This window comes from Trachemys scripta, chromosome 10 (genome assembly GCF_013100865.1).
Source record: "Trachemys scripta elegans isolate TJP31775 chromosome 10, CAS_Tse_1.0, whole genome shotgun sequence".
NCBI classification, from domain to species: Eukaryota; Metazoa; Chordata; order Testudines; family Emydidae; genus Trachemys; species Trachemys scripta.
Window position 1 is genome coordinate 46,834,835 of NC_048307.1, and position 12,074 is coordinate 46,846,908.

The 12,074-nt window shown below is 53.1% G+C and overlaps 1 protein-coding gene across 1 annotated transcript in view; it reads right to left on the bottom strand.

Annotated features, from left to right (window-relative positions):
- Nucleotides 1–217: 217 nt before the first annotated feature.
- Nucleotides 218–12,074, bottom strand: part of SEMA7A (semaphorin 7A (John Milton Hagen blood group)) — a 55,326-nt gene continuing 43,469 nt past the window's right edge. Inside the window, exons 9-14 of the mRNA XM_034782835.1 lie at nt 11,219–11,327; nt 9,602–9,800; nt 5,783–5,898; nt 4,563–4,714; nt 3,087–3,160; nt 218–1,557 (exon numbers count right to left, since the gene is read on the bottom strand). Coding sequence (XP_034638726.1) covers nt 1,193–1,557; nt 3,087–3,160; nt 4,563–4,714; nt 5,783–5,898; nt 9,602–9,800; nt 11,219–11,327 — 1,015 coding nt within the window. The 3' untranslated portion in view covers nt 218–1,192. The remainder of the gene's footprint in view (nt 1,558–3,086; nt 3,161–4,562; nt 4,715–5,782; nt 5,899–9,601; nt 9,801–11,218; nt 11,328–12,074) is intronic.

Genomic DNA, 12,074 nt, shown 5'->3' on the forward strand with positions numbered 1-12,074 from the left:
GCCTCACCTGACATCCCCCCTGGTGCAGCCCGACTGAATCTTGTCCCTGCTTAGCTGCACTCTCCCTGCCTCACTGGCTGCTGCTGTCTATAAGCGCTGACTTCTGGCGCCGGTGGGTGCTCGACCCCCATCTGCACCCAGCCCCGCCCCAACTCCACCCCTACCCCACCTTCTCCTGCCCCCATTCCAACCCCTTCCCCAAAGTCCCTGCCCCAACTCCGCCCCCTCCCTGCCCCGGCCTCGCCTCCTCCCGAGTGCACCACATTCCCACTCCTCCCCCCTCCCTCCCAGAGCTTGCTACAGATGTTTGATGGCAGCAAGAGCTGGGAGGTAGGCGGAGGAGCGGGGATGCAGCTGCCACCTCCTCCCCTGAGCGCGCGGCAGGGCGGGGAGCTTGGCTGCTGGTGGGTGCAGAGCACCCATTAATTTTTCCCCGTGGGTGCTCCAGCCCCCACGGAGTCAGCGCCTATGTTGCAGTCTATATCAATTGCTCTGCCTTTCCCTTTTAGCAGAGAAACACCAAGGCAGGATCCTTCCCCATCCCCTGGCCCCCTGGTGACCGATCTGCAGACCCTTCCTCTTCTAGTGCAGAACACTTATTAAAATGATCTTTCCATCTCTTCCACCCCTCCTCCCTGACAGCCCCCTCCATTCCCTGCCTCCCGGCTATGTCACCTCCTGCGCATCTTCCTGTCCCAAACCATGAATCTGCTCTCCTTTATTTTGCCCCCTTCCTCTCCCCTGAGCCTAGCTTCCCTTGTGTGCACATCCCTCCCTCGCTAGACAGTCAGATCAGCCCCATGTTACTCTTTGGTGGCATTAGCTTTAGTCCCGTCCTGCCCCCTCTCTTTGGTGGCCTCAGCTCCTGTGCTGCATGGAATCAGGAGAGGGATCTGGGCTGGTTTCATCCCCTCCATTCAGTGTCTCTAAAACACCTTCCGGCATAAAGCCGCCATGATGGATTCGATGGGCACAGACATGTGGGGGATGGAATCCATCTGCTTCGAGTGGAAGGGATGCCACTTACGAAGCTGAGAGGGGGGCCAAGGTACACAAAGATGAATGTCCAGAGAGCAGCCACTGGGATGGGGCTATCCCTTCCTTGCTCAGGTGCTGGTAAGAAATTGAAGAGGATCAATAGTAGTCCAAATGGTGAGTCCTGGCCCAGGGGTGTGGACACCACCCCACCCTTTCACTGGAACAGCAGGGCAAGAGCCATCATCTGCAGGAAGCCCAGCCAGAAGGAGGGGGAGGTGGCCACAGCCTGGCTGCTCTGCCTCAAAGTCTGGGAGGGCACAGGCTGCTTCAGCAGCCATTCCTTCACGAGGGTTTGGGAGAAGCCATTCTCCTCCGAGATGCAGGTGTAGCGCCCGTAGTGGTCATAGGTCATGTTCTTGATGAAGTGGATGCAGGGCCCGTGGGTAGAGCTGCAGTTCTGGATGCGGCTGCTATTGTGGTGCCACATGTAGGTGGCGGCGTGGGATTCGGTGGGGCACTGCAGGAAGTAGCGGGAGAAGAGCGCCACAGTGACGTTCCGGTAGCTCTCCGGGCTGTCCACTGGCAAGAGAGGGGAAGCGAGACGGTTGTCCCCAAAACATGGTCTGGCATGAAACTAACATGTTTCCCCTTACTCATGGGGGTGGGGTGGGGAGAAGGTCTCAACCCACCCACCTATTCTGCATGTCCACCCAACCTGAATACACAAGCCTGATCTGAGGGGAACATTTCCATGGACTTCAATGGGCTTTGCAAGGCCAGGGTTTGGAGGTTCCCCCCTGCCTCTTTAAAAGGCCCCAGACCACACCCAGGCAGATTTTAAAGGAGAAAAAGGCCCCTCTCTGTCCAACCCCAGCAGCCCCCTGAAATAAGTCAGGGCCAGCTGGGTGCCTGCAGAGTTCCCATTGCTATCAGTGGAGCAGGAGACATGCATGCAGGAAGGGAATGTGGAACCTGGGTTTACAGCAGCTGTGAGGAACCATTGCTGAGAACAGCGGGATGAAGGGTTACTATGGATCATGGGGGCTGTACACAGGGTCGTCTGACTCCAGCTTCCTTTGACTTCAGGTATTGTATAGTGGTTAGTTTGGCTGTGCCTCATTTTCCTGGGCAGGAGTGGATCAGACCTGTGTCTCAGACTCTATACTGCTCATAGCGATTCTCTAGTTCAAGTGGCAGGGGCCTGTGCTTTCAGAACAGGAGGAGCTGAGCTCTAGTCCTGAGGAAGTTCAGTGGCCTCACTTAGCACTGTGCTTCGTGCCATGAAATGCTAGGGGCTGTGAATCCATCACCTTATTTAACTACAGACAGGTATTAACACAACCCTGCACATAACAGGAGTGAGATTCAGTCCTTCTCACCTGACTGCAGATACTAGCTGCTTAGTAGCTTCAGTCCCCCTTCCCACAGAGGGGAGAGCAGTTTACGCATAATAGCGCTTACTCTTGGGTCTGTCTTCACTCCAGTGTTAGCGGGGGGGGGGGGGGGGAAGAAGAGAGATCAGTACTCCTGGGTTAACCTAACGCCAGGTGTGAGCAGTCACTGCAAAGCCTTGCCCGTGTTAATACATCCTCACTGGTGATGTGCTCCCCCATGGGTTGCTAGGACTTCTGGGGCCCATTCCAGGATTCCTAGCATTGCAGTGAGCTAAGTCTCTCTCTGATTCTTCCCAGTGAGTTGTGGGAGTCTGTCCTGCTGGGCACAAGGTGGATTTGGGGAAGGCAGTGAAGGACTACCAACTCGCAGGTGCATCCTCACTGCAAAGTGGGCAGGTTACCAGCGCCAGCGAAAGCAGCCCCCAAGCAGTAGCCTTCACCCCCTGCCGAGCCACCTAGCCTGGGTGCAAAGCACCACTAAACCCGGAGAGTTTAGTGGGACGGGAGTTGGGGCAACAGCCAGGAAAGAGCCTGAGTCAACTCTGCAGCGAAGGTACCTACAAGGTACCATCCTCCCAAGGAAGGTAAAAGTGTGTATTAGAAACCTCTTCCCAAGACATTAATTACATACCCTACCCGTGCCCCAACCGCCCGACTTTTCCCAAGAGCAAGTGGCTCTAGAAATCAAAGATCAGCGCTGATCGTTAAAAGTACCTTCCTGCTGTCTGAAGGCCGAATGGGTACATATTTCCGGTGTGGACTCCAGGGTCACATTCTGTAGCATTGTCCTGAATAGAAGGGAAGTGGGAACAACCATTAACAGAGAAATAAAAGTCACTGAGTTGTTTATATTGGATTTCTTTCCTGGCCTTTGAAGATTTCTCTCCTATGGATCAGAGTTGGCCCTCCTCCTTCCTGGCCCACCTCCCTGGTGAAGGGAGAGAGAGAGAGAGACACATTGTACCATGTCCAATAATCTCCACCACACACATTCACTCTGCACCAGTCTTTTAGAGCCTGTTTACATTACAAAAACAACACTAATCCCTGGCTCTTATCTAGGGCATTTTATCAGTAGATCTCAAAATGCTTTATCAAAGGAGAACAGGACCATTATCTCTATTTTGCAGATGGGGAAACTGAGGTAGAGAGGGGAAGTAACTTGCCCCAGGTCACCCCACAAACCAGAGGCAGAGCCAGGAATAGAACCTTTGTTTCCAAAGTCCCAATCCAGTGCTGCGGCTGCTAGGCCATGCTGACCGCCCTGTGTACACAGGACTGTGACCAAATCACCTTCTTGTCTGTGAGGACAAGTAAAGCAGGTTATAACCACACTGGAGAGCCAAGTGCCAGTCTGGGTAAAGCCATTAGTAATACTTAGTGCTGTTTGCATTGGTAGATCTCAACAGCTCAGGCTGTGATACTTCTCCCCTCCCCTTGCACTCTTCCATGGGAGAAACTACACCCAGTAACACCTGGGAAGGTAAGTGTTCTCCATGTACACAAGGATCTCAACTGCTTGTGGAGCAATGGGCTAGAGCATGAGCTGGGGTTCATTGGTGCAGCTCCATTAACTTTGATATCACTATATTGTCTGGCCCCATGCGAATACGGGTCTCTCAGGCTGAGGCAGAGGTAGGTAGGTATCATCCCCTTCTCATTGCTGGGCACTGCTGCGTTCCACCCCAGAAGCGGGTGCATTTAAAGCAGGGAGTAAAAGCTCTATCTAGGCTCAGGATTAGCCAGCATCGTGGCCAATGGGACACAGTGCTTTCCGGAGGAAAAGCTAGCATGGCTAGGTCAGCTTCTATGCTGCAGTCAAGGGGTGTGATTGCAGCTCAAGCAGACACACCCAAGGTAGCGTTAATCCTGGAGCAGTGAAGCTGCAGCAGGGCGAGCTCTCTCATAGGCTGTCCAAACCCGCCCAGTACCCTGGGGAGCTCCTCGTGGGGCAAGCCAGCGCTCCAAGCTTCCACCACTGCAGCTTCACTTTTCCGGGACCCAAGATAGCTAGATTGTAATTCGAGGTCGGCAGCTTGAGCGGATCCCACCAGGTGCTTGCAGTCTGGATAGACTTTATGCCTGCGCGGGGGAAAGCAAGGGGGTGTTAAGGGTCAGGGTGTGTTTATTGTCACCAGCACTGACACCAGAAACAAGCAATAAAACAGTGAGCATCAAAGGGAGACGTACAGGTTAGTGTTAATGGAGACGCATTTCCCATCTGCCCATCCGCAGTAAGGATCCTTTGCCATGACGCAGCTCTCGCAGCTCCTGTTATATACCTCGCACATGTCCATGGGCAACTGGACCACCTCGGTCGGCGAGCTCACATACAGCTTTGCCTGCACGGGGAAAACAAGGCAGAGCTATTACTCCAGCAGCCGTTCCTCACACCAGGCGCCTTCCTGAACCCCTTCTAGTCACAGAATACTCTTCATTCCAAAAGCTCCCAAAGCTCTCAAGGGGCTAATACCTGCCCAACCAAGGATCACTACCATTGCAATGCAGCCATCTCTGGGATGGAACGCCGCAGCTGTGTAACAATAGACAGCATGGCGATGCTACACAACAAGCAGGGAAGTGAAGAAGAACATAGCATCCCACTCGAACCGCAAGAGGAAGCTGAAATTGCAGCTACCCAGGTTGGGATTTGGAAACTGGGCCCTGGGATTAACATCCCTGTTCTTCCAGAAAGTGGCTTGGAATCCCCAGTGCTCAGGGGCTTGATTTGACGTCTGGGAGGCAGTCTTTGCCCAGCAAGGAGCAATTCCAGGGAACTTTACATCTGGAGATCAGGTATTTTAAGGTGTCTCTCTCCCTTCCTTTATGGCTAGCACCTGACCCTTGGGAGCGCGAGTGATTCGCCCACAATTAGCAGGTGGCATCAGGACTCTGGGTAGGACTTAGGGCAGCGTTTCTCAAATGGGGGTCTCAACCCAAAAGGGGGTCACAAGCCTATAGTGTGTGTGTGTGTGGGGGGGAAATCACGGTAGTGCCACTTACTTCTGTGCTGGGTGGCCAGAGAGCAGTGGCTGCTGGCTGGGCACCCAGCTTTGAAGGCAGCACCGCCACCAGCAGCAGCACAGAAGGAATGGTGGCATGGTATGGGAGTGCGTCGTCAATCTTTTGTGTGTGTGTGTGTGGGGGGGGGAGTCGTCAGAGGGGCTCCCAGCAAAAAAAGTTTGAGAACCCCGATTTTGAGAAATGTCCTTCAATCCTATGGGAAGCTGGAGGCAGCTCCAAGATACAGACAACCCGAGCCCTGATAGGAAAGCCAGGCTGTTTCCAAGTCTGGTGCCTAGATTCTGCTGCTTGTATCACTGCAGGTGGGCTGCAGCCATCCAGACATCATCTCTCCACTGCGGGGGGCCAGGATGAGGCCATGCAGAGCGACGGAGGAAGGAACTCACCCTTCTATGATCCAGGGTCATGGCCAGGATGGGAGCTAGCTGTTGAAAGGGCTGGATCTCCAGGATGTTCAGGACGCCGTGCGGCATCACCACCATTTTGTGGATATACCCTTTGTCTGCAAGAGACAGGAGAGCACAGGTCAGCCCACAAAGCAGGGAGACTTGGAAGCGTAGGAGGATGGTGCCAGGGCTACACAGGGAGTGGGGGAGAGAAAAAGCAGGGTCAAGATCAATGGTCCTGGGTCTAAAAGCAGAACCTGCCTTTTCTGCAGCGTCTCAGGCTGCATGGGAAGACAATGCCCTCTTTGCGAAGCTTGGCATGAATTAGTCACAGGAACCAGCAGCCCATTGGAGCTTCCCGCAAGAGGCTGATTCCAGAGCCCTGCCCGCTGCTGCTACGGATGGCAAAACAATGGCAGCTTTTTCAGAAAGGGCTCAGCAGGGCAAAAGCACCATGGGAAACACAGCCAACAAAGGCTGGTCCTGTCACTGAGTGCGCTCAGCTCCATACTCTGCAGCCCCTGGGAGCTGGTTCCCCGTTGCCACTTCTCACAGACTGGGAGAGGAGGCCCTGCTGTTAAGAGCAGGAAGGTGTGACTGTCCCTTTAACACCACGGAAAGGAAAATAAACCCAACCCAGATCTTTCCCCATCTAGGGGAATTTGACTAGACCACAAGTCTGGCCTCTTCCTCCTGCTCATGAATCACATCAGGTTGGGGGAAAAGGAGGAGTACACACCCTCTTGTCCCTTTCTGTTTGAATACAGATATCCCTGTCCTATGTCACAGGTGGCCGGAGGGTTGCACACCCTCTGATCCTGCCCCTACAGCACCTGCATGACCCTGGAGAGTACAGCCCACTGAAACTGACAATGCCGCACTGGGCCATCCCAGGGCACAGTGGGGCCGGGCAGTGCTCCCAAACACTGCCAGCAACCAGACCACCTGGGAGGACACTGTTGCCAGAGGGAGGAATCCCAGGCTCAGTCTATGGGGTCGCTGTGCCATTGGGGAGGGGTGCTGGGAACGGAGCGCCACCTCCAAAGCTAATGATCTTCCGGCCCTGGTTCTGTCTCTTGTCCTCATGCCCAAGCCCATTGATGCTCCTAGGCAGGGACAGAGGGGTTGGGGGTGGGGAGGAAAGCACAAGGGTATTGCCACCACCACCATTTAAAAAAAACAACAAAACAAAAACAAAAAATCTGCTGCTGGGTCCCACTTTCGAGCTCTTCTCTGCAACCAGGAGGGCTAGAAAGCTGAAATTCACATGTAAAAGTTTTTTCTTTAAAACAATGATCACCTGACTCCAGGAGCTGGGGCTTTAAAGAAAACCCCGAGCATTGAGACTAGCAAGAGCATGCGATGCTGCAGAGAGGGCTCAGGAGAGGCTGTGATACTGGAAGCATGGGGATGGGACAGCTCAGTCCTGAGCATATGATGATGCGGAATCACAAACATTCTATCCATTCACCTAGCTTAGGTACTGGGATATTGGGGGCCGCACAAGTATCTGAGAGCCTCACAATCCTTTATGTATTTATCTTCACAGCACCCCATGAGGCAGGGCTCTGCTATTATTCCCATTGTACAGATGGGGAACCGAGGCACAGAGAGACTAAGGCCCAGATTTCAAAAGTAGCTAGGCACCATCCTTTCTACCCTGCTGGGCTCTGATCTATTGAGTATGACAGTTTGCAGCAAACCTCTCTAATAGGGAATTGGGAGGACTCTGGAGTCAGACATAGTTCTCTGCATTTGGCTCAGGGCATTGGCTAGATCAGAAAGTCGGGTCTGTGGTGGGCAAAGATCCAGCCACATCTGCCAACGTGGAGCTGATCAGGGCACTTACACAGTGAAACAAAAATCACCAACCAATAAAACTTTCCAGCCACACACACAAACACACACACACCCCCACACACCCACCTTTGGAAAGCTCCCATGCTGCTCAAATGATAGAACAGCAAGTAGAAACTGGGGAGAGGGAGCGAGTGCTGGCTGGAGGTTTCTATGGAAATCCTGGGGGAACGGAAAGCACAAGAGGGAAATATGGGGATATGAGTGTTCATAGAAATAGCCACATGTTTCAGGGTTAGGGAGCCAAAGCTCATGTTCTGTGTCCTGAGACTTTTCTCGACCCTTGGGATTTGGATGAATCTGGAGGTGTTTTACATCCTCCCGACTGGAATGTGGTTGGAAGCCACTAGTTAATTGAGCTACGTGGGAAACTGTTTTCTCATCCCTCCAGTATTTTCAAGGCTTTGGACATTTTTCCCCCATCTCAGAGAGGGACAAAAAGTTGAAATCTCAAAAACATTCGCAAACCAAAACCAAAATTCAGCCCACGTCAAACGAAAGATTTCGTTTCAGTTTCAACCTTGGCCTTAAACCCTTTTTTGCTCCAAGCTTAAACTTCTAAATCAAACAGGACAACCGGAGATGGGAGAGTGGGGTTTTTTTGGTATCACAAACATCAAAATGAAACATCTCAACACTTGTGAAAGTTTTTTCTTCCCCCAAAGATTAGTCAAGTTGGGAGATTCATCAAATCTGACCCTGTTTCGCAAACAGTTTCTGTTTGGAAGCATTGGCGGTTTTTGACCAAAAAGATTCCCAATCAGCCCTACGGGTGGATGCTCTGCTGGTGGGCAGGATAGGGCAGGACTGGGAGACAGCCTAGCCTACCCCACCTTCCCTGCTGGGAACCTCCGCTCCTCCCCCACTGGCCTCTGGGAAGTGCCCACCTCTCCCCTCTGCCATGCCTTGTCCCCAGGGAGGAAGCAGACCAGATTGTGACAGCAAGAGGGCAGGAGCTCAGAAGTGGCTCAGTGGGGGGAAGGCAGGCCAGCACTTGGAGGACACACACACACACACACACACACACACACACACGATGGGTATTCTGAGCTGCTGCACCCTGGCACAGCCCCAGTGTTCAAAGGGGGAGATGGGAGAGGGTTTGGATCTGGGCCTTTGCATGGGGAAAAGGTTCTTATGTCACCCTAAGCCAGGCTGACCAACCCTAGCTCTGTACTGAAAGGCCCAAACAATAAGCAGCAGGAAGGGTATATGCCTGCCAGCCACTGCCAGCTTCCCCATGCAGACATTTGCTGAAAACACCCAGAACATGGGCATTTGCAACGCTTCATTTGTAATGAAAGAGGTGCTGGGGCTCAAGCAATTTTTTTTACTTTCATAACTGATGTGGCAAGCCCAGAGGTACCGGGGCTCTGAACTGCCAAATCTAGAGTACCAGGGAGAGCCTCCACAGGGGCCTGATCCTCAGCTGGTATAAAGTGAGTCTAGTTCCACTGAAGCCAACTATGGAAGGAGTCAAACGAGCTACATCCATTTACACCAGCTGAGCATGGGGCATGTGATTGCTATTTAGTAAAGGGCCCTGTTTCAACAAGTAAAACCAGGGCATTGCACTTAGTCACAAACTATAAAATACAGATGCTTCCAGCACAGGGTCTTCTATATCAGGGTGTGCTGTAAAGAACTGGCTAGAGGTAGGGATGTGTATGTGTGTACACCCATACCGATTCCAGCTACAGGATGGAATTGGAACTGTTTACCTGTGTGGCATATGCCCTATATTGCTAACAGCTCATGGAGATTCTCCTTTAATGCTTTAGGAGCAGACTGCTATGCGTTCTATTCCTGCAGTCACTGGAAATTTCCCAGTGGCCATAGGGTGTAGCACAGGGACAAATTCAGAGTCCCTAGATGGCCATGGATTAGTTCCAGTCCAGTGCTCCGGAAGGGGCTGCCCTGCCTGGGTCCTGAGGGTAAAAGGTGGAGAAAAATGGTCAGTACCTGTCACCAAATAGAGGATGTTGTAGGTGTGTCCATCTCTCGCCTGGATGCGGTGCACCCCGATTTTCTGGTAGTGATTCTTGTTGTGGAATAGGGGGCTATTCCTTGGAGCAACGGGCTGCACTTTTTCCTCCACCTCCGGGTGGAGGTCAGCTATTTTGAAAGTCTCAGGAGGGGTATGATTTCTGCCCCAAGGGCACTGAGCCAAGAGAAAAACCATCACCACATTATCAGGGCTATCCAGATCCACAGGGAGACCAAGACAAGGGTGAGCCATCTCCCTTGCTAATTCCCCAAAGGAGCCCCGGGACGAGGAAGCTGGTTACCAGGGATGTGCTCAGGCACCTGTGCTCTCTATTCAGCAGAAAAGCCTCTGGGGAGAATTCCCGCAGCACAGCTGAGGCGTAAAGCAGCCACAGGCCACCCTCGATGCCTGGTGCCAGGGGCATGCCTGGGGAGCAGGCTCTGGAGGAAGCAGGGCCATAGCACAAAGCTCTAATGCAATTCTAGGCAGCACTGCAGCCCTCTCAGGGTGGGCTGCCTAAACTTCGGCCCCTGGCACAGCCCAAACCCAGGAGTGTGCAGAAGGGGCTTAAACTACCATGCCACCCACCCCCTGGGCTGGAAGGTTTGTCTCCAAGAGGCACAAGCAGCCTATATTTCAGAGGCCGTCCCTCGTTCCCACCAGGGAGGCATTAGCTAACTGGGGAGAGGGAACGTGGTTTCTGCAGCGGCTGCAATCCCGAATGCTCCAGAGATGTCAGTCACACACACCCAGTGTCCCCCGACCCCCATGGGGACACGCTAACAGCCTGAGGCACCAGAGAGCCAATCACTCCCATCTTCTCATGCAGTGGTCATAGTCTTATCCAGCCCTGTTATATCATAGAATGATAGAATATCAGGGTTGGAAGGGACCTCAGGAGGTCATCTAGTCCAACCCCCTGCTCAAAGCAGGACCAATCCCCAGACAGATTTTTACCCCAGTTCCCTAAATGGCACCCTCAAGGATTGAACTCACAACCCTGGGTTTAGCAGGCCAATGCTCAAACCACTGAGCTACCCCCCTTTATATACATTAAGGACTGAAATGTGCCACTATCACCTGGCCAGGAATTAGACTGTAAGCTCATTGGGGCAGGGACCATCTCGGAGGAAGTGCCCTAAAAGTGTGTGTGTGTGGGGGGGGGCCCTCCCAAGCACCCCCCTGAGGCCCTGCCCCTTCACTGCCCATTTACCCTCCCCCCCCCGAGGTCTCGCCTCCCACTCACTCCTCTCTGCCCTCTCCTCCTCCTGTTGCTCGCCCTTACGTCAGAAGTGAGAGCATAGCCCTCCTACTTTTAAAAGTGGGGGCGGGGGCATGGCCCCCTGGCCCTCCTTGTTCTGGCACCCCTGGTACAGCACCTAGCATCATGGGCTCCTGGGCCCGCACTGGCCCCCCAGGCACCATGCGACTAGAACTAATCAGTTTCCCCCATTTTACAGGGGGAGAAGCAGAAGCAGCACAGAGAGATGAGGGGACTTGCCCAAGGAAGAGTTGGGAATACAAGTCAGATCTTCCGCCTCCCGGTGCTTTAAGCATCAGACCACCCACCCAGAATGCCCGCTGTCACTCACCTGTCCAGGACGGATGTGGGGCATGTCCTTAGTGTAGCCTTTGAGTTTCGATGTCCGGAACACCGTGTCAATGTCACCGATGGTGTAGACGCAAACGGCAGAGTACCCCCTACAAGCAACGGAACAAACTAGGATGAGGGCCTGGCTGCCATTCTGCTACTGCTCAAATTCTTAGCCATGGTTTCTCCCAAGCTGGGAGGGTGGGGGGGGGAGGTTTATTACATAACCATGGATAGGGACACTTCTAACTATATCCCAAATACATCTCAGCCAATGAGAATGGAGGGATGAAGCAGCAGGTCAAAGCCATGTGACAGTGGACTAGTAACCATATGGGCCAGGATATATTAGCCAGGACATCCTAAACCTGAAACCGTGATTCAGGCAAAATTCCCACTGAAATTAACAGCAGGGGTACCAGGGCTGTGCTTAGTACAGAGATGCTGAAGTCTCTCTCTTCCCCAAGGGAAGAATGTCTATCTTAGGTACTTCTATGGCCCTGTTCCTGGAACCTCTCAGTCTTTAATGGATTCCTCACAACCCCCCCTGGGAGGAAGGGCAGTGTTGTTATCCCCATTGTACAGATGGGAAACCGAGGCACAGAGAAATTAAGTAACTTGCTCAAGATCACATGGGAAGTCGGCAGCAAAGCAAGTGAGTCTGCTTTGAGGAGGAAGAGGAAGGTCAGGGCTCCTGCAGGGGTAGAACTGCAGAGTGAAGCCTGAAGGGGCACTTGGGTGGCAGCCGGCCCCATTACACAATAGGATCACATTGTGATGTGGCAGCAAATGCCATACCACTAGCATCTTCTCAGCATGCCGCTACCTCAGCGTCCAATGACACTGCTGTCAATACA